This window comes from Salvelinus sp. IW2-2015, linkage group LG10 (assembly GCF_002910315.2).
Source record: "Salvelinus sp. IW2-2015 linkage group LG10, ASM291031v2, whole genome shotgun sequence".
Classification (NCBI taxonomy): domain Eukaryota; kingdom Metazoa; phylum Chordata; class Actinopteri; order Salmoniformes; family Salmonidae; genus Salvelinus; species Salvelinus sp. IW2-2015.
The window spans coordinates 14,668,291-14,693,996 of NC_036850.1; the positions used below are offsets into that span (position 1 = coordinate 14,668,291).

Consider the following 25,706-nt stretch of genomic DNA (forward strand, 5'->3'; position numbering starts at 1 on the left):
TGTGTTGTGTGGTTGTGTGTGGTGTGTGTTGGTGTGTGTGTGTGTGTGTGTGTGGTTGTGTGTGTGGGGTTGTGTGTGTGTGTGTGATGTGTGTGTGTGTGTGTGTGTGTGTGTGTGTGTGTGTGTGTGTGTGTGTGAGATTGAGGTAGCACTCCAATTCATTGAGAGGAAGATAGCGGTGCTAAATTATTTAATGAGAAACCCATCTATTAATCCAATGCTGCTGCTGCTTCACAGAAAACCCTCTCAGTTTTTCAGAGTTACACCTGTGGCTCTTTGCTGTAATGTGCTGCTCTCTCTGTCTGTCTGCAGTGCAGTGGGCAGTGGACAGGCGCTAGTTTGATCCACAAAGCTGTTCTTGGAAGTGGCTTAGGGTGAGCAGTGGGGTGTTTGTGGCACAGCATTTTGTCAGGAATGGCAGCCCTCTTGGAAAGGCTTGTCAGAATGGAGCATTGACATTACTCTGTCACTGATGACACCAGAGCTTTTCTCTCAGGGGCACCAGGTCTGTATGGCCACAGTGCTGTCTGGGTGGATTGGGTTTCATGTCATTTGGGGTATCAACAAAACCCTCGTGGTTCGGTCACTTGATCTGTGGGTGCAGACCTGTCCCTAAATGGGACAACTGTGTGGTTACAGGACCAGTGACTGACAATCAGACACTGGGCTATAAAGTCTACAGTACAACAGTTACTGTCACGGTTGCACAGGTGATTATGATTAGGACCATAAACCTTAAAGGAATAGAGCTGGTATGTGTCTGGAGACAAATCAAAATGGCAGTCATACTGTATTTCCAAAGTCCAGTTTTCAATTTTGAAAATCCCATTGAGCCACTTAAGACAGCAGATTTTTTCAGTGTAATCTGCCAGCTCAAGATTTGTGTCCCTAGCCTCATCTTGATACATGACAAACAAACATGTTCATGAAACAGTATAAACAACATCGTTGCAGCCTGAGTGTACAACTGCAGATACTCTGGTCTTCAGGAAATGAAGAGAATGATGGAACAGCTGGGAATTAAAACTGAATTAAATCATTCACAAACTGACTAGTAATAAGGGTAATAAGATGATCTCTGACAGTACAATTCACTCAGCAGACAGTCTCTGCATTAGATAAACACTAACCTGATGTCATTCTCTACCCTGTCTCTATGTTGTCCTCAGAGAGGACAGTACGGGGCCTGGTGTTGACCCTAAAGGTCATAAGTGAAAATAGCATATTGTCTCGGAGGCAATGTAACGTGATCAGTTGTCAGTATTTATGTGGGTCACAAGTGCTCAAGGATCTGCTTACCAGAGTAATTTCAAAAGGAGATTGCAGTATAAGTGCAGCACAATTTGTCAATATGTCATGGTGGTTGTTTTGCCTTGCCTCAAGGTAACTCTGCTAAGCAAATAAATCAATATATGCTAATAGATCTAATATTAGCTAACACATTATGCTAATAGTTCTCTGTTAATACTAGGTGAACATGCAAAGCAATGCTTTTAGCAGAGGGATGTCATGACAGTGAGGTGTTGTGATGACAAAGCAGATATGAGTTCTGAGTGAATAGAAATGCTGGAATTGGCAGCGATTTTTGGGGACGAATTAGCTCCACCTCCTACAATAACAAAACTCCAATCTAACACTTACAAAACTAAGTGTATACATATCTGTACAGTGTTTATACTAGCTGCTACACTACTGCTGGTGTTTTTACAGACATGCCGAGACAATTCCCTAAGATCACGCTAAGTGAGGTGGATGAGGAGACACGTCTGCTGGCTGAGAAGGTGTACGCGTCAGCGCTGAAGGAGGAGGACACTAAGGATGCCCTGTCCATGTTCACCGTCCCTGAGGACTGTCCCATCGGCCTGCACCAGGCCAAGGAGAGGGAGCTGCTCAAAGAGCTGGCAGAGCAGCATTCAGAAGAGAGTGCCAAGAGGTGAGTCTGGCCCTCAACAATACAAGGCCTCATGGAATCGAACCTAGCTGATCAATTAAGTACTGAATTCATAAGAATGTTTGGTTTCCAGGAAGAAGAGTTTCAAGATGATCCGTTCGCAGTCTGCGTCCTTGCAGGGCCTGCAGATCCCTGTGACTGCAGAGTGGGCCCGTTCTGTGGTTACCCCATTCCTCTCACCCTCCTCCACCTGCTCCTCACTTCCAGAGAACTGCCCCGAGTACCAGAGGGTCACCATCAGTGGAGACTACTGTGCTGGTGTAAGTTCTCCGAGCAGGTGGCATACAGTTCATACTCAACTCATACAGTATTTCACTGCATACTGAGTGAAATTGGACAGTAATGATTGTGRTTTGCTTTTCATGTATTGATGTGAATAATGATGTGTATACTGTATATTTATGTTTTTGGTTCATCTGTAAAAGAGAACTTGGACTCAGCATGACTCCCTGTCAAAATAAAAGTTAGATAAACATTTTAAATAATAAAAGTGGTACTTTGGTATGACTTTAAATTCCCAGGTGGTTAAGAATAATCTTGTGTGTCAGAGTCCACAGGATGAAATGGAAAGCCATGTGGTAAGACTAGTAATGACAGCTCTCTCCCCAGATCACAGTAGAGGACTATGAACAGGCAGCAAAAACCCTGATGAAAGCCCTGTTCATTAGGGAGAAGTACTCCAGACTGGCCTACCATCGCTTTCCCCGGACCGTCGCTCAGTTCCTCCGCAGCGCTGAGAACCACACGTGGAAGGAAGAGGACGAGGTTCTACCAGGTATACACTGAGTGTACAAAACATTAAGAACACCTCCCTTTTGCCCTCAGAACAGCCTCAATTTGTCGGGGCATGGGCTCCACAAGCTGTTGAAAGTGTTCCACAGGGATGCTGGCCCATGTTGACTCCAATAATTCCTACAGTTGTGACAAGTTGGCTGGATGTCCCTTGGGTGGTGATGCACACAGGAAACTGTTGAGTGTGAAAACCCAAGCAGCGTTGCAGTTCTTGACACAAACCGGTGCGCCTGTCACCTATGACCATACCCCGTCCAAAGACACTTAAATATTTTGTCTTGTCCATTCACCCTCGGAATGGCACACATACACAATCCATGTCTCAATTGTCTCAAGGCTTAAAAATCCTTCTTTAACTTATCTCCTCCCCTTCATCTACACTGATTGAAGTGGATTTAACAAGTGACATCAATAAGGGATCATAGCTTTCACCTGGATTCACCTGGTCAGTCTATGTCATGGAAAGAGRAGGTGTTCATAATGTTTTGTACACTCAGTGTATACTCAAACAGTGCCCATAAATTAACTATATGTCCATAATGTGTTCTTAACGTCCTGTACAAGTAGAGTCCATTGTATTAGTCTATGTCAGTCATACTGGTCTCCCCACAGATGTCTGCCCTTGCCCCAGGGAGGGGGAGGACCCTTACAACATTGAGAATATCCCAGACAACCTGAGCTATGAGCTGCAGACGAAAGATGGCATAGTGTATGTGTATGAGAACGCAGAGGCTCTAAGTCAGAACAGGCCCCGCAGCCTGCCCTACCCTGACCTGGAGACCTTTGCCATAGACCTCAGCCATGTGCTGGCCATGATCATTGATGGACCCACGTGAGTGACCACCACTTCCTGAACTCACCACTGTGTAATGGAGCTTTATTTTTGTCTCTGCATAACTAACGTGCTTTACAGGAAGACCTATTGTCACAGACGCCTGAACTTCCTGGGCTCAAAGTTCTACCTGCATGAAATGCTCAATGAGATGGCTGAGTTAAAGGAACTGAAGGGTGTTCCACACAGAGACTTCTACAATGTCAGAAAGGCAAGTTTCCAACACTTGAATGTGAAAGCTAAATTTGTCATGTAAAAAGTGAAAGTCCACCGTTTAGATCTGATGTGGCTACTTTCCCAGAGGCTTTGTGATAAAAAGCCACAATCAAACTGTGACGTCTCTCTTTCCCCAGGTGGACACACACATCCATGCAGCCGCCTGCATGTCCCAGAAGCACCTTCTGAACTTCATCCAGACCACCTACAAGACGGAGGCAGACCGTTTAGTGTTGGAGAAGGGCGGGCGGAAGCTGACCCTCAGAGAGGTGTTTGAACACCTCAACATGGACCCCTATGACCTCACTGTGGACTCCCTGGATGTACACGCTGTAAGACCCTCCCTCTCTCTATCTATTTCTCCTGCCATCATGCAATACCCTTACAAAGAAAAACAAATGAAAAAATCATGGGGAAAACATAGTTTTCAGACACGTGGGAAGTTCCACATCTTATTTTCCATGTATTTTTCCCTCATGTGAAAATATATAACACTATTACTCTATTAGGTGTTTAAAGCGGCAATTCTTAATTGAAACATGAACAAAGGGGTCTCCCCACCACCGTTTCAGTAAAAAGCTACGGTTTGGGGCTGGAGAAATGCAACCACTCTCAAATCCTTACCCTACGCTACGGATGCAAGGACTGTCCATCCATGATACACTACATGACCAAAAGTATGTGAACACTTGCTCGTCGAACATCTCATTCCAAAATCATGGGCAGTAATTTGGAGTTGGTCCTCCCTTTGCTGCTATAACAGCCTCCACTCTTCTGGGAAGGCTTCCACTAGATGTCGGAARATTGAATCGTCTACAATGTCATTGTATGCTGTACCATTAAGCTTTCCCTTCACTGGAACTAAGTGGCCTAGCCCGAACCATGAAAAACAGCCCCAGACCATTATTCCTCCTCCACCAAACTTTACAGTTGGCACTATGCATTGGGGCAGGTAGCATTCTCCTGGCATCCGCCAAACCCAGATTTGTCCGCCGGACTGTCAGATGGTGAAGRGTGATTCATCACTCCAGAGAACTAATTTCCACTGCTCCAGAGTCCAATGGCAGCGAGCTATACACCACTCCAGCCGACGCTTTACATTGKGCATGGTGATCTTAGGCTTGTGTGCGGGTGCTCTGCCATGGAAACCCATTTCATGAAGCTCCCGACAAACAGTTCTTGTGCTGACGTTGTTTTCAGAGGCAGTTTGGAACTCGGTAGTTGTAACCAAGGACAGACAAACTCTGGAGTGTTGCAACCGAGGACAGACGATTTTTAAGCGCTACGCACTTCAGCCCTCGGCGGTCATGAGGCAAAATATTTTATATTCTTCAAGAATCAATTGGTAAATATCATTAATTTATAAGTCCAAAAATGGATGTGGTCACTAAGGATTTCCCCTTTAATAACAGGTAGTGACTTTCATACAGCAGAACTACACTGAGTGTACAAAACATTAAGAACKCCTGCTCTTTCCATGACATAGACTGARCAGGTGAATCCAGGTGAAATCTATGATCCCTTATTGATGTCACTTGTTAAATCCACTTCAATCAGGGTAGATAAAGGGGAGGAGACAGGTTAAATAATCATTTTTAAGCCTTGAGACAATTGAGACATTGATTGTGTACAGTATGTGTGCTATTCAGAGGGTGAAAGAGCAAGAAAAAAGATTTAAGTGACTTTGAACGGGGTATGGTTGTAGGTGCCAGGCGCACTGGTTTGTGTCAAAAACTACAATGCTGCTAGGTTTATCACGCTCAACAGTGTCCCGTGTGTATCAAGACTGATCAACCACCCAAAAGACATCCAGCCAACTGTGGGAAGCATTGGAGTCAACATTGGCCAGCATCCCTGGAACACTTACGACACCTTGTAGAGTTCATGCCCCAYTGAATTGAGGCTGTTCTGAGGGCAAAAGGGGGTTGCAACTCAGTATTAGGAAGGTGTTCTTAATGTTTTGTACACTCAGTGTATGTCGCCATTTGAACGTGAACCATTAACATGCCCTTAAAAGAGAAATCATTTTGTCCACTGCTCTGTGAATGTCCCACATAATTTCTCCCTTGTAAATAATTTAGGATTTTTAGATGCTGTCACCATAATTCCATAGGTGGAAACATTGCTTCTGCAACATGTTAACAGAATAACATTATTTAAACCCCACGTGAACTTTCCACATGTGAAACTGCACATTTAATTTTTTATCATGTGGAAGTTTTCACATACAGTGCCTTCGGGAATTATTCAGAACCCTTTACTTTTTTCATATTTTGTTACGTTACAGCTTTATTCTAAAATTGATTAAATTGTTTTTTTCCTCATCAATCWACACACAATACCCCATAATGACAYACCAAAAACATGTACTTATGTGAAATATCACATTTACATAAGTATTCAGACCRTTTACTTAATACTTTGTTGAAGCACCTTTGGCAGCGATTACAGTATTGAGTCTTCTTGGGTAAGACACCACAAGCTTGGCACACCTGTATTTGGGGAGTTTCTCCCAGTCTTTTCTGCTGATCCTCTCAAGCTCTGTCAGGTTGGATGGGGAGGACAATGACCCTAAGCACACAGCCAAGACAGCGCAGGAGTGGCTTTGGGGCAAGTCTCTCCAGAGATGTTCGATCGGGTTCAAGTCCGGGCTCTGGCTGGGCCACTCAAGGACATTCAGAGACTTGTRCCGAAGCCACTCCTGCATTGTCTTGGCTGTGTGCTTAGGCTCGTTGTCCTGTTGGAAGGTGAACCTTCGCCCCAGTCTGAGGTCCAGAGCGCTCTGGAGGAGGTTTTCATCAAGGATCTCTCTATACTTTGCTCCATTCACCTTTTCCTCAATCCTGACTAGTCTACTAGTCCCTGCCGCTGAAAAACATCCCCACAGCATGATGCTGCCACCACCATGCATCACCGTAGGTATTGGTATTGGCCAGGTGATGAMCGGTGCCTGGTTTCCTCCAGACGTGACGCTTGGCATTCAGGCCAAAGAGTTCAATCTTGGTTTCATCAGACCAGAGCATTTTGTTTCTCATGGTCTGAGAGTCTTGAAGTGCCTTTTGGAAAACTCCAAGCCGGCTGTTATGTGCCTTTTACTGAGGAGTGGCTTCCGTCTGGCCACTCTACCATAAAGGTCTGATTGGTGGAGTGCTGCAGAGATGGTTGTCCTTCTGGAAAGTTCTCCCATCTCCACAGAGGAACTCTAGAGCTCTGTCAGAGTGACCATTGGGTTCTTGGTCACCTCCTTGACCAAGGCCTTTTGTCCCCCAATTGCTCAGTTTGGCTGAGCAGCCAGCTCTTGGAAGTCTTGGTGGTTCCAAACTTCCATGTAAGAATGATGGCCACTGTGTTCTTGGGGACCTTCAATGCTGCAGAAATGTTTTGGTACCCTTCCCCAGATCTGTGCCTCGACACAATCCTGTCTCGGAGCTCTACGGACAATTCCTTTGACCTCATGGCTTTGTTTTTGCTCTGACATGCACCTTATATAGACAGGTTGTGCCTTTCCAAAACATGTCCAATCAATTGAATTTACCACAGGTGGACTCCAATCAAGTTGTAGAAACATCTCAAGGATGATCAATGGAAACAGGATGCACCTGAGCTCAACTTCGAGTCTCATAGCAAAAGGTCTGAATACTTATGTAAATATTTTTTTTGTATTTTGTATTTTTTTATGTATTTAAATGTTTAAAAAAACAGTTTTTGTTTTGCCATTATGGGGTATTCTGTGTAGATTGTTGAGTTTTTAAAATGTTATTTAATCCATTTTAGAATAAGGCTGTAACGTAACAAAATGTTGGAAAAATCAAGGGGTCTGAATACTTTCCGAAGGCACTGTATGAAACTGCAAATGTGATTTTCACATGATTGAATTCCACATGTGAACTTGCATTTCCACATGGGAAAGTGAGCTTTTCACATGTGAAATTGCATATCCGATTTTCACCTGGAAATTTCACAAGTGAAACCGCAATTCACARGTGAGGTGAAAACATGTTACTCTCCTCACATGTTACAAGGTGGTGTTGACTTGTGAACTCTTAATTGAATACATGTGAAAATATGGTCACATATGTGAAATTTAAGTTCAACATGTGAAAACAGAAAATGCTTGTTAGACACATGTTTTTTTTAAAGAGTATATCATCCATACTGTACAGGAACAGCTGTTATTCCATAAAACACATATTTATTGTGTAACCATAGCTGTTCAGTTATATCTATAGCTAGAGACACATTTCAGTTTTGGAGATCTGTTAGCACCATTCATAAGCTAATATTAGATCTGTGTGTGTGTCTCACCCCACAGGGCAGACAAACCTTTCACAGATTCGATAAGTTCAACTCCAAGTACAACCCAGTGGGTGCCAGTGAACTCAGAGAAATCTACCTGAAAACAGACAACCTCATAGATGGAGAGTACTTTGCACGCATTATCAAGGTATAGTTCATTCATACAGAAAACATCCTGATTCTCTSAAATTGATAACACACGTTATGTTGCACAAGCTATCATTACTATACAACAACAACATGTGCAGCAACACATTTGAGGATGTGTTACTCTGATGGATGGGAGGTGACAGAGASCCAGAATAATGGTGTTGTTTGGAGATGAGAGAACTTCACAATTATTTGATCTTTCTACCCGTCTTGCCCTTGACAGGAAGTGTCCCATGACCTAGAGGAGAGTAAGTACCAGCATGCTGAGCCTCGTCTGTCCATCTACGGACGCTCTGCAGACGAATGGGACAGCCTCTCCAAGTGGTTCATCCAGCACAAAGTGCACTCTACCAACATGCAGTGGATCATCCAAGTCCCCAGGATCTAGTAAGTGCTGCTGCCTGAGTGACAGCTGAAGGCAAAGAGTTACATTTCACTTTCAACTGGAGAAGGTATGTAACATGGCTACTATAAAAGATAATACTCTTTTTATGAGATGTTTGTCATGCTTAAAAATCTTTCACTTCTTTCAGTGATATTTTCAAGTCAAAGAAGTTGATCACTAACTTTGCCAAGATGTTGGAGAACATATTCCTTCCTCTGTTTGAGGCTACAGTCAAGCCACAGAAGCATAAAGAGCTACATGTATTTCTCAAATATGTGAGTATAATTCATTTGGATTTTCCTGCAAAAACTATCCTGATAGTGTCAACCATTCACCATTCAACCCCTACTCTTCCTGTGCAGGTGACAGGTTTTGACAGTGTGGATGATGAGTCCAAGCACAGTGACCACATGTTCTCCTACAAGAGCCCCAAGCCTGAGCAGTGGACAGCAGCTGAAAACCCTCCCTACAGCTACTACCTCTTCCACATGTACGCCAACATCATGGTGCTCAACAATCTGAGGAAGTACGTACCTGTTGATATCTGCCCCTCTCAGGCCTCTGGTAATGGACCCAAACCATTACATCTCATTCAAGAGAAACATAGAGTTCCAACTGTCCTACTGCTGATGCTGCTGAGGGGAAAATGTAGGTGTTACACCCATTGTTCAGTTGCTATTATTCATTGAATTTACAGTAAGGCACTTCAGAATGAGGTCAACCAAGGGGAGCAGAACACGTGTCTGGTTGCAGTCATGCTACGTTACTGCACAGTGTAATGCACCAAGGCATCTATAAATAAATTCCCTATGATAATACAAAGGAATAGAATTACAGACTTGAATTACTGGCACATATGGTCAAGGGGCTCCTCCAAGGTCACTGAAGATGCTACTGTAGGTCCTACATAATGCACTTGTGTAGCTCTGTTTGTGTATGTGTAACGCATGTGTGTGTGTGTTTGTGTGTGTGTGTGTGTGTGTGTGTGTGGTGTGTGTGTGTGTGTGGTGTGTGTTGTGTGTGTGTGTGTGTGTGTGTGTGTGTTGTGTGTGTGTGGTGTGTGTGTGTGTGTGTGGGTGCTGGTGCGTGCCGTCGTCGTGCGTGCGTGCGTGCGGCGTGCGGTGCGTGCGTGTGGTGTGTGAATATGGCCATGAATATGATCCCTGGTCTCTTCCAGAGAGCGAGGCTTGAGCACCTTCCAGTTCCGTCCACACTGCGGGGAGGCTGGATCCATCACCACCTGGTCTCTGCTTTCCCACAGCTGACAACATCTCCCATGGCCTCAACCTCAAGAAGGTCATTACTACTAGACTGATCCTGCATCAACTGTCCTCAACACACTCCAGCCTACACACATTTATTTGCCATCAATGGACTATATAATTCCTCAACTCCCAGCATGTTGGAATGGAGCACTCTCATGCTGATCTCCCAGTGTATACGTAGGTGCTACTCACATGAATAGTGGATGTAATGAGATGACCCTAAAGAAATGCAAAGCTATCTAATATTCTCACATGAAAGCACGCTGTATAATGCAAAGCCATTGTACTGTATTACAGTAACAGTGTCAGCCTTCAGGCTTCCTGTTAGCTTCATTTTCCTGTCTTTCTGTGGGCCTAACCAGCAACAGACAAGGAAAGCCCTCCAGCCCTGCTCAATGCAAATACAGCCACTGGAAAATAACTGAGCCAGCCACAGGAACAGGGAGCTAAGCTTTCAACTTTGACACATTTAACATCTACCGTGTCTGCTGAACAGTAAGCAGAGACCCTGTACGCTGAGCAGGTGACAGGAGGTGTGTGTGAGTCTGTTGTGTATGTATGAGTGTGTCTGTCTCTCTCTGCCACAGACCCTGTCCTACAGTACCTGTACTACTGCCCAGTGGCCATTGCCATGTCTCCTTTAGCAATAACAGCTTGTTCCTGGAATATTCCAAAACCCTCTCAGGGAATCCTACACAAGGGGCTGTGCGTGCTCTATCAACAGATGATCCTATGCAGTTCCACTATACCAAGTAAACTGTGAGGAGAAAATAGTAGCTCAAATCAGCTCCAGCTGAGTGTTTCCATAGCTGTATTGTAGGACAGTACTTGATGACAGTGGTCCGTTCTGTAGGAGGCACGATGGAGGAGTAGTCCATCGCGGCCACAGCTGTGGAAGCTCAGCACCTGTGATTGGTGTGAGATTGCCAGGAACAGTGTGCTGCAGAGTGCCTGTCTCACCGGTAGAGCTCGGGCACTGATATCTACACTCTTAGAAAAAAGGGTTCCAAAGGCTCTTCGCTGGCCTCACAGGAGAACCCTTTTGTTCCAGGTAGAATACTCTTTGGTTCCAGGTAAAACCAAAAGTGTTCTACAGGAACCAAAAAGGTACTCAAAGGGTTCTCCTATGGTGACACCCAATGAATCCTTTACGTTCTAGATAGCACTTTGTTATAGAGTGTATAGAGTAGCATGAATGCAAAAACATTGAATATCCTTCCCCTGTCCCCATCTAATGGGTGGTTATACTAAGGAGCTTACACTATATAGCAATCTCTGGTAATACTGCATAACTCATTTTGTGCAGGAAAGAAGCACTTTATTGGGGCAACGACTTGCAAGACATGACCTGAGGGGAACGACATTCGGCGGACCAATGTGGCTCAGATCCGCATGGCCTACCGCCACGAGACCCTGTGCAATGAGCTCAGCTTCCTTGTGGATGCAGTGAAGACTGAAGCGGCCATTGGCACACAACCAGAGTGACCACAACAACATGGGACTTAGCTCAATTCATGCATGTAAGCTCTCAACCATCACAACGATATCTCTTGCGTTCATGGGAGAAAAAGCCCAATGGTTTGAATGGATAAGTGTGTCTCTTGTTTCTCTTGCTGCATGTGTGCTACTGTGAAAGCAGATAACAAGGGGTGCCATTGCAGTTAAAGAGATTCTCCAGTACTTTTGTATACTTTTTGCCAGTAGTTCTGAAAGTAGTGCTCAAGAGCCAAAAGTGGTCCCCGAAAATGGTGTACTATGTCACATACTGTATGTGCAGATATATGCATCATGACATTGCTCTCTCTCTCTCTCTCGCTCTGCTGTGGGTGCATCATGTGCATCTTGCTAGCTGTCAAATGGCGAGGGGCTGAAGCTCATTGGTTGAATTCGAATCCTAAGGGGCTGGCCCACATGGAGGAATATGTAGGCCAAGCACAGCTTCCAGAATAGTAGTTGCTTTCAAACTAGGCATTTCATGTATAACTGAGGTAAGGTAGATGTATGAACTACACATTGACACATCCAAAGCGGYAGGTTTAATAAATACTTATTAGTCGCCAAAGTTCCGGAGCATGTCTTTAACAGTATAAAAATAGTTTGGAGCGGTAGCAGTAGAAGCCAACTACATCTTAGTGTCTAAATGATGTAGGTCCACAGTACAAAGGTTTCCTTCTGCAGTGCAGCAACATCCTCTGCACTAAGGCTGGCTCACTCTGCAGAGCACTTACTCACAGTTCAGTAATATTACAACATATTTGTGGTTTCAAGTGCAATGTCTGGGAGAAAAAACACTGGCCACTTCTATTTTGATGTCCAACACTCACTGTATCATGCCTTAGTGATGGGCGGTCCCAGCTGTTGACAGAACCTGACAGAGTGTTTTTCTCTGGAGCTGGAACACTGCTTTAGCTGTGATGAATGAAGTCTGGTACATTTCCACTGTCCCTTTCCATGTGTGCWTGTTTTTACAGGATGTCATGCAGTAGGTTCCAAGGAAGACACTGAAGTCAGTTGTGGGACACTGTAGGTACAATACATTGTACTTGTATGCACTGTATGATATTTGCTTGACATATTTGTGTGAATGTTTTGTTTCAATTTGAATGAAAACAGGCATTTATATTGGTCAAGAGTATGCTATATTTAATTTGAATGCACTGTATCTATAACGTACTGTACTGTATCTATAAAGCAACATTGAGTCAATTGAATTGTGAACGTTTGGACAAGAGAGAAAAATGAGAAAGCATATCTTCTTCTCTAGTTGCACTGAGATACAAGATGTCCAAAGATGTTATACGGCTCTATCTCGCCTCTTGCTCATTAATGGTTGACAGAATGCTGTAAAATAGCCTGTTTTTAATTATGGTACTTTTGTTATCAATAAAGATATATAATCATGGATTATTCCGTTTTTTTGTTGTCATGCAGCAATTTAAAACTGTYAGATGATGGAATATATTGTTTATTAGAACATTAACCCAAATCTCATGGCATTAGTCTGCCACATTTCCAAAAAAGGATAAGAAATAGCTGCAAGGCAGGGGATACAAAAGTTTGAATTTATTCCATCAATTCAAGATTGGCATTAGTTTAAAAACATGGTTTAAAATGCAGTAGTTAGCAGTGGCCCTGGCATACTGACTAACCTTTTCTGAAGTCGTAAAATCAATTATATGTATAGCAGAAAATAACAAACCATTTTCAATTCAGCTACTATACTAGTCCTAGTCTCAATTTATCCACGTTGCAGCAATAATTGCATTGATGACATCGCCATCTAGTGGTTAAAATATAGGACGCTCTCTAGAATAATCTATTGTGAACATGAACAACAAAACAACAAGGAGACATAAAATAACTTTTTAAAGCAAAATTGGAAAGGCATCCCATGCTATAAATAAATGCATTTGAATAACATTAATGCACACTTTATACAAACTACTAAACAACATAACTTCCATAAGCAGGAACACAACTTTAAAAAAGGAACACAACTTTAAAAAAGCAGCCAGACCTTATCTTTGGTCGTACATAATCTAAAGCATCAAGGTTCTGTCTCTGATGCTGAATCTGCGTTGGTCTCATCACTGATGTTCACACTGATGTCATTGGCTGTCTCTTTGCACACATCCTCCTCAGGCTCAGCCTTAGCTTCAGTCTCAGTCTGGGCTTCCTTTGTGTCCTTTATACAGGTGTGTGCTGCACACTCCTTTGTCTCAATGTACTCTTTCTGCTGCTCCCCATCCCAGCAGGGGAGAATAGTCTTGAGGCCATTGTTCCTTTTTAAAGAGGGAAAATAAAATGTGACTTGCAGGCTGAACATTAGTTAACACAGCATCAACTTACATCCCTAAGGTCACTCTGCCTCTGCTATAAATCTAATGTATGCATGACCATGTCAACAGGTATATGTTATAGTAATTGTGCTTAATGAATTACCTTGATCTAAATAATGGTTTTAAATTCAAGGGATCTTACATATCTAGTTTTTTCCCCCTTTACAATGAAAAGGTAGCAAAAACACTTACGTTCTAAAGTACAAGAGAATGGCCATTGCGGTCAGAAGAAGAACAATGGTCGAGGTGATAAGTATTGCGCTGCTCATGGACTGGGGTAGTTCTACCTCTACCTCCTCTGGGCTATCAGAAAAACTACTGAGAGAGAGAAGAGAGGAGCGAGAATGAGAGGTGGGCCGGGCGGACTGTGTGGAGGGGACAAGATGAATGATGGCTGGAGAGAGGGAGGTAGAGGGGGATGAGGCCGCTTCTGAAGGAGAAGGATGTGCTCCCTCCTGTTGCTTCGGTGTGGTCAAAGCGGTATCAGCTGTGGTATCCTCCAATTGTATCACTGTGGTGTCCTCCAATTGTATCACTGTGGTAAGTAAATGAGAGTAAGTTAGCAATGTATTCACATTCAATTAAATTAATAAATTGATATCCAGCATTAACATCACAGTAGCTGTTTGCCAAAAATGTGAATTTCACTCAATTCCTAAAACTTGGTCACACCACCCCAGGGACAGTTCAGGAAGTTAATGTAGGATGTTTTTCACACTCAAATGTTCCCTTTTCCTCTCACGTTCTTACAATTGTTAGTCTCACAAAGGAAATTAAAGTATGTGATTTGACTTTCTGAAAAAATGCCAATTACCTCAGAGTTTAGGGTCAACAGAAAGGCACAGAGCAATTAGCCTATGTATTCATGAATCACCATACCATAACATTTCTCTACTGGATCCATTGATCCAGTGACACGATCCTACCAGACGAGCTAAACTACTTCTATGCTCGCTTCGAGGCAAATAACACTGAAACACGCTTGAGAGCACCAGCTGTTCCGGAAGACTRTGTGATCACGTTCTCCGCAGCCGATGTGAGTAAGACCTTTGAAACAGGTCAACATTCACAAGGCCGCAGGGCCAGACGGATTACCAGGACGTGTACTGCGAGCATGTGCTGACCAACTGGTAAGTGTCTTCACTGACATTTTCAACCTCCCTGTTTGAGTCTGTAATACCAACATGTTTTAAGCAGACCACCACAGTGCCTGTGCCCAAGAACACTAAGGTAACCTGCCTAAATGACTACCGACCCGTAGCACTCACGTCTGTGGCCATGAAGTGCATTGAAAGGCTGGTCATGGCTCACATCAACACCATCATCTCAGAAACCCTAGACCCACTCCAATTTGCATACAGCTCCAATATATCCACAGATGATGATGCAATCTCTATTGCCCTCCATACTGCCCTTTCCCACCTGGACAAAAGGAACACCTCTGTGAGAATGCTGTTCATTGACTACAGCTCAGCATTCAACACCATAGTACCCTCAAAGCTCATCAATAAGCTGAGCCTGGGACTAAACATCTCCCTCTGCAACTGGATCCTGAACTTCCTGACAGGCCGCCCCCAGGTGGTAAGGGTAAGTAACAACACATCCGCCACGCTGATCCTCAACACGAGGGCCCCTCAGGGGTGCATGCTCGGTCCCCTRCTGTACTCCRTGTTCACTCATGACTGCACGGTCAGGCACGACTCCAACACCATCATTAAATTTGCTGATGACACACCAGTGATAGGCCTGATCACCGACAACGACGAGACAGCTTATAGGGAGGAGGTCAGAGACCTGGCCGTGTGGTGCCAGGACAACAACCTCTCCCTCAAAGTGATCAAGACAAAGGAGATGATTGTGGACTACAGGAAAAGGAGGACCGAGCACGCCCCCATTCTCATCGACGGGGCTGCAGTGGAGCAGGATGAGAGCTTCAAGTTCCTTGGTGTCCACATCACCAACAAACTATCATGGTCCAAGCACACCAAGACAGCCGTGAAGAGGGCACAACAAAACCTATTCCCCCTCAGGAGACTGAAAAGATTTGGCATGGGCCCTCAGATCCCCAAAAGGTTCTACAGCTGCACCATTGAGAGCATCCTGACTGGTTGCATCACTGCCTGGTATGGCAACTGCTCGGCCTCCGACCGCAAGGCACTACAGAGGGTTGTGCGTTCGGCCCAGTACATCACTGGAGCCAAGTTTCCTGCAAATTTCCCCTCCCCCCCGCTCCCCCTCTTTACACCACTGCTACTCTCTGTTGTCATCTATGCATAGTCACTTTAATAACTCTACCTACATGTACATACTACCTCAACTAGCTGGTGCCCCCGCACATTGACTCTGTATCGGTTCCCACCTGTATATAGTCTCGCTATTGTTATTTTACTGCTGCTCTTTAATTACTTGTTACTTTTATCTCTTATTCTTAGCCGTATTTATTTTAAACTGCATTGTTGGTTAGGGGCTCGTAAGTAAGCATTTCACTGTAAGGTGTTGTATTCAGTGCATGTGACTAATACAATTTGATTTGATTTGATTTGCACTGAGATTAAGATTTTTTAAAATCCTTTACTGTACCTGAAGCATTGAAGCAGAACACATCAAAAAGTTTGGTGACAGAGGCTCTCCATTTGATGACACCGGTCTGATTTTGACCACAGGTTTTACTGGCCTCAAGACGAGGGATCACTGCAAAATGTTCATCAATCCACCCAAATCTAGAGACACAGCCGATTTAAAATGGATTCATTAATTCTCCGAGGTTATCTATTATGAAAAGGATCACTAGCATACAAAGKAGAATCMAATCRAAAAGCCATTTTACCTGCATGTTTCCAAGCCCAGTCTCTGAGCCTCCTCAACCTGGGAATTGGAGGCCATGGTTACACCCAGAGACCAGCACACCTCCCTGGCCTCAGAGGCATTGAAGGCATAGGCAAACTGGTTGAGGTTATTTGTGTAGCTGACCAGAAACACCCCAGCTATTTGTCTCTCTGGGAAAGCTGGTGATAAGGGAATTGAAGATAAGTTTATGTACATGTTTGCTGGTTTTAAAACATTATCAATATTTCACTGTTCTTATTTCTAATTAGTCAAGTTTATCAATTTGAAAATCCAATAATAAATCATATATTTATATATATAAAAATATATATACATATATTTTAACCTAATGATTTTTTAAATTTTAGATAATTTAGTGAAAGTATCACTTAATACATTTGCATGCCTTGTATTATTTAATATATTTTTTATATCAACGTGCATCACTAATCATTAATGAAGATAACAAAATCACTTCAAAATGATGTTCAAAATAATTCTACAAAAGCACAATGCATATTTGAGAACTGATTTTGATTAGTGAAAGAAGGCAACATCTTCGAGCTTTGAGACACATGCAGTATAAAAATAATAAARACAAAAATAATTATCTTACCATTGATTTTGCTAGGATCAACGTGTAGACCAGAGAATGACAGTGTGAGAGGCAGCAGTAGTGAGAGGATCCAAACCTGCATCATGGTTACCAATGGTCAGAGACACAGGACTGGGAGCTACTGGGATGTGTTCCACTGTGTGTTCCACTGTGTGTCTGTGAGCCAAATGAAGGGGTTAGTGAGAGGTGATTCTCTTCAGATCAGAAGGGTGGGTTCATGAAGTGTACAAAGCTGTTGTATAAGTGACCAGTCAGACGAGGTGGTGACAAGGCCACGGAACCACCGGGAACAGGAAGCAGGAAGTACGTTGTACAGCCCATTCAGTATGAGCACTTTAGGATCCAACCAGGTCCAAGAATACAATAAATGTAGCAAGACATTAACATAACATGGTGCAGAAGCATCGGAAGTGTGGCATAAACTGCTGAAGTAGTGGATTTTTTTTTTAAGAGGTTAATTAATTGAGAATAAGATGAACAGCTCTTACTCATAATACTGTGTAATAACACATTATGCTTGAAAAGACAGATGGAGGATTCCATCCAAACTGATCGTCAGGACTCCTTTACCAACTTCAGGAAAACATTTCTGAGATGATCATTTCTGATTTGACCTCAAGGATCCCTTCTGTTAAAACAACTAACATTAAAACATTGAACCTTAGTAAACGAATAGATAGGCACGTCAGATTGGGAGTCTGCCTAAAAACACGTATGGAAACAGAATAAGCATGAATCAAACAAGCTAGTACTTAAGTTGTATTCTTTCGAGAGAGTACAGGAGGAGTGTTTGGCACAGATAGATGTTGGGGAAATTGTTTCTTTTTTATTGACTTTGGCACCTCACACAATGATTTCCTCCATCTGCCCATTGCTCAGTCATTAACAAGCTCATGATCCCTGGCATCCTCTGATATGACTCTGACACACAGCAAAATCCCACTTCCAGCAAAACACCTCACCCCAACCTAGTACAGCAGGAAATGACGCAGGCAGAACTGAAAAATAAGCAAAAGTTGTTTTTTGCCGTATGAGAAGAGTCAGTGACATTTAAACGTCCCAAAAGAATGGACATCTAAAGAGGACATCTATATTTTCTTTTGTGACATTAATTTAATATTAAAATAGAGAGAATCACTCAAGCAGCCTTGACACACTGCAGCTACAGCTTATTGGAGCCAAGTAGATTACATAAGTGGTTTCCTGAGAGATATGAAAGATCTTTCATTTTCATAAGTGTAGGGCGGAAGGGAACAAGCACTGTGTTGAAAAATACAATTACTGTGTCACTCATTCCACCGAGGTTAGCATGAGAATTCTGCCAATACACCTGTTTGCTTCATGTAAACTACACCTGTTTGTCTGACATACATTATTCACTATGGAAATGAATGCTGGGAGTTTTAAGGCACCTTTATTTCAAGGCGAAGATGACACAACAGAAAATCCTGGCACACAAGTGCGAAGAAGATTAAACATTTCTCATGCTGTCTAAAAGTGCTCTCGTACATGAAGGAAATCTTTTAGTGCTCGGAGGACGCAAACCAACACAGTAACAACACATACAAACAAGAACCATCAGCTGCTAAATATTGCACTTGAGGAACTACTTTGGAATGTGCTTGTATTATAGATTTTTCCAAAAAGTATCTGCTTAAATACCACAAATATAGATATTTTACTAAATATTTTCAAAAAATTAAAAAACATATCTCTTTAAATATCTCTGTAAATCTCTTCAGGGGATGTCCGCTTACTGGACCTGAGAGAATGAACATAAAAGTAACAGAGTGGTAGATTAATGTACATTAGTCTAATGTCTACTGTGACATTTGTCTTAGGGAACTCATCAGGAATCATCCATCTTCACCCAAGGGGCCACATTCAGTCCTCCAGGATGACATTTAGAATAGGACAAGGAATAATAACAATACATTGTGAATATATACAGTGAGGTCCAAAAGTATTTGGACAATGACAAATATATATTTTTTGGGGCTCTGTACTTCAAAACTTTGGATTTGACATGATAAAGACTATAAAGTGCAAACTGTCAGCTTTAGTTTGAGGGTATTTTCATCCATATCGGGTGAATCGTTTAAAAATGACAGGACTTTTTGTGCAAGGTCCCCCCATTTTAGGGAACCAAAACTATTTGTACCAATTCACTTCTATGTGTATTAAAGTAGCCAAAAGTGTAGTATATGGTCCCATATTCATAGTACACAATGATTACATCYAGCTTGTGAATACAAACTTGTTGAATGCATTTGCAGTTTGTGTGTCAGATTATTTTGCGCCAAAGAGAAATGAATGGTAAATAATGTATTGTGTATTTTGGAGTCACTTTTATTGTAAATAAGAATAGAACATGTTTCTAAACCCTATTTAAATTCATGTGGATGCTACCATGATAATTATGAATGAATCGGGAATAATGATTCATTCCCCTCCAAAATGCTAACCCTCCCTGTTCATTCTGTTCATTGTGTCATTCAGGATTATCCGTAATCATGGTAGCATCCARATTAAAGTAGAAGTGTTCAGAAAAAGATGATATTCTTATTTACAACTCCATGACACAATACATTATTTACCATTCACAACCAAAACAAACTGTGAATGCATCCAACAGGTTAGTAGAGTCACAAGGCAAATATGACATTTTAAACTTCTTTAATACACATATAAGTGAATTTGTTCAAATACTTTTGGCTCCCTGAAATGGGGGGACTACATACAAAAAGTGCTGTATTTTCTAAACAGTTCACCTGATATGGATGGAAAGGCCCTCATATTAAAGCTGACAGTCTGCATTTTCACCTAATAGTCATTGTATCATTTCAAATCCGAAGTCCTGGATCTCACTGTAGATAAGAACATATTTCATCACACTATTATACTTGGCCCCCTAAGCAACAATCATACATCACCATCAGAAACATTCAGGCGGCTTTCCTAACACAACATAAATATGCCTTGATAAAGTTTATGATCATTAGAAGGCTTATCCTCTGAAACCAATAAAAAACTCAATAAACACTCCCAAAGATACATCCCCAAACCCTTCGAAACCCTGTATTCAAGTTCAGCTCTTGTATGGTGATGTATCATGGGAAAAATTGTCTGTGGACTGAGAGAAGTATGAGACAGGCTCTTTGTTATTCTGGAGTGGGATTCTTTGGCTGTACTCCTACATTCAGTTCAAAGATCTTCTTCTTGCCCTGGACCATGGCTTTTTCTGCCGACATGTCCCCATGGTTGTTATAGCGATCACTAAAGTATGTGAAAACATTGACGACCAGAAACGTGACCAGGAATAACGTCAAAACAATCCAGAGAAGTCGGTTACGGCGGAAAATCTTGGGGCAAAGCCGGTCAAGGACAACTAGGACCTCTTCAACCTTACTGTAAAGGCAAAATTGAGAGGGGATTCAGAACAATTCAAGCTATACACCCAGTCATTATACAGCGACTAGTATAACTACATAATAATTCATTTACAATTGATCTACATGAAGTGAAAATCACCTGCTGAACTTTTCTTTTCTGCTGATTTCTTTTCCTTTTCCTTCATCCTTCTTTTCTGGCTTTTCCTCTACTTTCTCCTCCTCTTCCTCCTCCTCCACCTCTTTGACTTCTTTACTTCTCTTCAGTCCCTCTTGGTAGCTGTATTTGGAACATTACACTTGTTTTCTCATTAAAGGCACATACGCTGAACGTAGAGGAAGTATCATAAGGCAGCAGGGGCACATTACATATAAACTACTTCACTTTATTGCAATGCTGACTGTACTGAATGTACTGTAATATTATGTTGATTCTTCATACTATTATGTACTGACACTATTATGTCAGTACAGCCACTCCTCTGTCAGCGTGCACAGGGTGTGTGACTGTGGGTATGTGTGTGGGTGGTCAGGGTGAGCGGGTACATAGAAAAGGGCCTCACCCTTTATTGTAGGCCTCCTCCTCGATCTTTGCCTTGATCTCTGATCTGATCTCCTCTAGGTTGATGGAGGGCTTGGCTGGGGCAGATGGCTCAGCTTCCTGCTCTGCCACACTCTTTCCACTGCATTGTTTCATTGCGGAAAGAACACAGAACATTTTACCAACAGATATTGTGATGAGAGAGAGGAGTGCATCATGGTCATTAGGCTTTCCATCATAACACTGTGGCCTTGTGTTAATGGACAGGCTGGAACGCAGTTGAATGGCAGCGTGCGTGGATGGCACCATCACTGCCAGGCAAGCTTGCGTAAAAACCAAAAGTACAAAGGAAAAATGTGTACATGGGGACTCTTAAAACGTCCCTGGCTTTTACTGAGCAGACACTTGATACAATTGTTATTGTCTCTCTCGCTCTGAGAGATCCTGAGATTTTGGCATGGGGCAAACTAAAACAGCACACCACTTGAATGCTCTCTCACTCAGACTCCCCTTATTACTAAGCCAGGGATGGAGTCTCTGGCCTGGCTTTTGTCAAGCTCCCCAGCCCAAATGTTTAGATTACATCTCAGAATATCCCATCAGCCAGTTGCAGTTGGGTTTTTATGGAATGTTGCACAGTTATTTTGGGTGCATAGACAATCTGGGAGTTGCATAAGGGTTGTGCAGTTATCTGCTGTATATGGCCCCTGGTATCCGGATGGCAATGATTAATCAAGCTACTTCCTGAAGGTCAAGTACACAAGGCAAAGATTCTGAAACAGCACAAGATGTCTTCTGATAAGGGTGTACATATATTAAGGCCCCGCATCGCCAATTGTTTCACGGTGCTGTGAACTGATCTTGGGAACCAGGCAACACAGGCAAGGAGATAGATTGTGCTGAGAACAGTATGTACAGTATATTCATGGGTATGCATTAGGCGAACATTATGACAGAGGATGGAGGAACATACCTCTCAGCTATAGCTGGCTGTGTAGTCTCAGTGGGAAAGTTGCTTTTCATACTGTTGGCTTCACACTGTAATTAACAAGATCAAACAACATGCATGTCGACGAAGCAGACTGATAATATCCTGTCTATTTAAGTTTACCACTTAATGATGTGGTCAGGTTGACAGGCTGAGAAGGCTGTGATTGGGTAGAAACATACCAGGACAGGAAGTGCTTGGCCCATGGTGAGTTGGGGGCTGGGTCCCATGGCAARGCTGGGGCCGGGACCTGCCATGACCGGGGTCTGACCAGGGATGTTCAGGAGGTTAAATTTGGGGACCACCGCAACACTGACCCTCCGCCTGGGCAAAGCCTGATAAGGCAATTGAAGGAGAGAGAGAGGGTAGAGAAAGAGGGAGAAGAAAAGAGAGGGAGATTCAGTGAGAGTTAGTTGGGGATTATCCTTAAAAATGTCACCTGATATAACCAGTCAAACCAGTGACACTCTGTTCAACTACAGCACCAACCTTTCCCAGGTCAGGGCATGGCTGGATGGGTGGATCCATCATCTACCAAGAACACAGGAGAAAAGTGTTAAGTCAATCCACTTTTGCAACAACTTGCCCTTCATGCACTGGAGGAGAAGGGTTGTGCAGGTGTACCTCCAGTGTTATGATCCTCATACGCACGACTAGAGTTCTGGTTGCAGCTCTTGAACTCCATCAGCTCAGCGTGGTCCTTCTCATAGTCTCTCAGATTCTCCACATACTGCATCATCACTGGCTTGTTCTACGTTTCTGTCACACCAGGGTTCCAAAAGGGTTCTTCGCTGTCCCCATGGAGAACCCTTTGGTTCCATGTAAACCTTTACTTGGACCAAAAGGGTTCTACCTGGACCTAAAAGGGTTCTTAAACTGTTCTCCATAGGGCAGACAAAGAACCTTTTAGGTTCTAGATACACTTTTGTTCTAACGAGTGCAGCAACAGGAGTTCATTACTGTCTATGGGCGAGTTAACCATACAGCACAGGAGAGAGAGGAGAGAAATCATTTTGAGAGGGACTCCAACACTGTGGAAAGCATCATCAGTCAGTCGGGGTCAGGTCTGGGGTCAGTCTCGTACAGCAGAATGATGTTAGTCTATAAATCCAACGACATACCCTGAGTCTTCCCTAGTCATTTATTGGAGTTGGCTTTGGTGTGAAATACTGAGGAAGCATAACAGGCTAAATTTTCACAACATATCTTATTGAAAAAATAAAATTCATCATGCAGTGGAGCATGGAAAAGTGTTTTACCATTATCAAGTTTCTATCTCATTCAGGGTTCCTCGAATCATTAAGTACTCTTGGAGCCCATCCTATCTATCTGGTTCCAGTACCTGTCTTGACTGTCCAACTCTCAGCTCTGCTGGAAGAGCCTGGTGCAGACGGCAGTACTGCTAACTGTCTCTATGAGGCACTGTGTAGGACTCCCGCTGCTCCATTACTCCACTGTGCCTGCACTGAGGAGGCAACAGCACAAACAAAAGGCCTTGATAATGAAATGAAATCACAATTCATATCCTAATGATGTATCATGTACTAGGCTACTTCAGCAGCTTGATCTTCTAGTTCCTTCCGTGTTTTCCTCGTCAGGGTCCGTCCCGCTCGCCTGTTGAGCCGTGTCTCCAGAGTGTTAGTTGTCATTCGAATGCAAGCGAAAGTTGAACAAACGCGTTTCTGTGGGAGATATGACTGTGTTTAATGTCATGAAACGTCACCAGGGACACATTAGATACCATTATTAAGGACTGAGACACGCCAACGCACTGGCCACCACAAAAAGTAGATCAGAGGGGTCAAGGTCAAGTTATGGCTGCCACAAGAAAACGAATACAGTATGACTGAATAAACACATGGAACTGAAGATCCTTGATAACATGTTAATACATAACATAATGTTACTGCTAGCATGAAGTATTGCTATGTAAAGCACAACTAACAGCTGGTACCCAGCTACTATGTAGAACTACACCAGCTGGCTCCAGCTATACTGGCTAGTTGGCTACCCATCAACTAGCAGTGTGTGACAGTGCTCTTGCTACAGCCTGAGATGAGCCTATAATGTGCAGTGATGCTGACAGATGACCTCTGTGTCATGCTGTCATGATTCAAAGGTCTCTGCTGCAGCATTCCAACATCGTCCCAGAGTACTGAGGCAAGTGTTGAGAGGAAATCGGTGACCTCGAATGTCCTAGTGCACAAATGTATCCCCTGGTGGGGACAGGCGTCTGGCAGCGGGCTAAAGCCTAGTAAGTGCTCTGCACTCAAACAACACAGCATGTTTGCATTTTCTCTTAGAGACAGGAATTGAGTCCATTAGTCTCAATATTGGTAGAGACTAGGGGCTTCCTGTACATTATTCATGAGCCACAGACATGGGGAGAACATGCACATATAAACTGGTTAACTACTGTTAATACCCTCTCCAGAGTAGATACTAACCTCAAATTCTTTTCCGTAGTCGGAGTGCACTGCAATATAATAGAGAGGAATATAGTTAGTATGTAATAGAAAGAAAAGACCAAATATATGGTAAAGTCTTCCTGTCAGTCTAAATCTGATACCACCAGCCTGGTAGCCCCTGTGCAGTTTGAGTTTCCTCGCATGATGTCTGAGATTTGGCATGGCATCTGACTTCTCTTTGCTCCTATCAGTAGGAACCTGCAGGGCAGAAGAGAGGGACCTGCCACCCCCAACCACACACACACACACACACCACACACACACACCACACAACACACACCACACACACCACACACACACACACACACACACACACACACACACACACACACACACACACACACACACACACACACACACATTTAGATAGTTACAAACGTGGCTATTGGTCTCAATGGGAAACCTAATTTTATTTAAATAATCAATTACTATTTTGATAATCGACCTACTTCTGAACAACATGTACTGCAATTTTCTGGATCACTAAACTATTTCACTGATTCTTTTCAATATTAGCTGACCGGGTTCTCTCTGTTAGCTGACCGGGTTCCTCACTCACACCATCTGCTGGTGCAAATTAAAATAACATTTCAGGTTGCAATAAATTGAGCTCTGTGGACTTAGACAGAAATCTCTCGGGTCAGTAAGGACTGCATCCTGTACGTAGCTGGAGCCTGATCCTTCCCCTCACTAGAATAAAAGTCTACTGTCCACTCCAATGTTCTGTTAACAGCACTACACACAGCACTGTCTCCTTCCAGGTCAGACACGGGAAACCGTACCGTTCTTTTGTTCACTGTTCCTCAAGTCTTGCCAACTTTGACCCCACAATGCTTTGGTTCCGCATCAGCTTGTCTCCTGTATCAGAAGAACAGTGCAAATTTAGATTTTTAAGAGCTTTCATGTTGTAATTAACTGTGTCGTACAAGATGTTTACGAGACCAAAACATTAAAGAACAAAACATTCTCTTCATGATTTTAGCATTACCAAAAGGTCTTAAATCCCCAAAAAACGCAATAAATGTCACATTAATGCTATCAGGTGAAACTCAAGGGATGAGTCCCGGTAGTTAAAAGGCTCATCGTAACCTCTCTATTTTGAAGCTTTTCTGACTTGACAGGCTGTACAGGATCTGACCCAGAGGAGCAATG

General features: G+C 43.0%; 2 protein-coding genes and 1 pseudogene across 2 annotated transcripts; 1 reads left to right on the forward strand and 2 right to left on the reverse strand.

Annotated features, from left to right (window-relative positions):
* Window positions 1-1,712: 1,712 nt before the first annotated feature.
* LOC111969111 (AMP deaminase 3-like) lies at window positions 1,713-11,372 on the forward strand (annotated as a pseudogene).
* A 1,563-nt stretch (window positions 11,373-12,935) lies between these two features.
* Window positions 12,936-17,348, reverse strand: LOC111969341 (lymphatic vessel endothelial hyaluronic acid receptor 1-like). Its single transcript, XM_023995405.2, has 5 exons — window positions 17,169-17,348; window positions 16,554-16,731; window positions 16,307-16,446; window positions 13,919-14,261; window positions 12,936-13,669 (listed from the first exon to the last, which is right to left on the reverse strand). The coding sequence occupies exons 1-5, from the start codon at window positions 17,251-17,253 to the stop codon at window positions 13,435-13,437; spliced, it is 981 nt and encodes a 326-aa protein (XP_023851173.1). The 5' UTR covers window positions 17,254-17,348; the 3' UTR covers window positions 12,936-13,434.
* A 1,214-nt stretch (window positions 17,349-18,562) lies between these two features.
* LOC111969342 (inositol 1,4,5-triphosphate receptor associated 1-like) lies at window positions 18,563-22,417 on the reverse strand. Its single transcript, XM_070445402.1, has 5 exons — window positions 22,269-22,417; window positions 22,072-22,136; window positions 21,121-21,240; window positions 20,700-20,837; window positions 18,563-20,576 (listed from the first exon to the last, which is right to left on the reverse strand). Exons 1-5 carry the CDS (start codon window positions 22,341-22,343, stop codon window positions 20,330-20,332), a joined length of 645 nt encoding a protein of 214 aa, XP_070301503.1. The 5' UTR covers window positions 22,344-22,417; the 3' UTR covers window positions 18,563-20,329.
* Window positions 22,418-25,706: the final 3,289 nt, after the last annotated feature.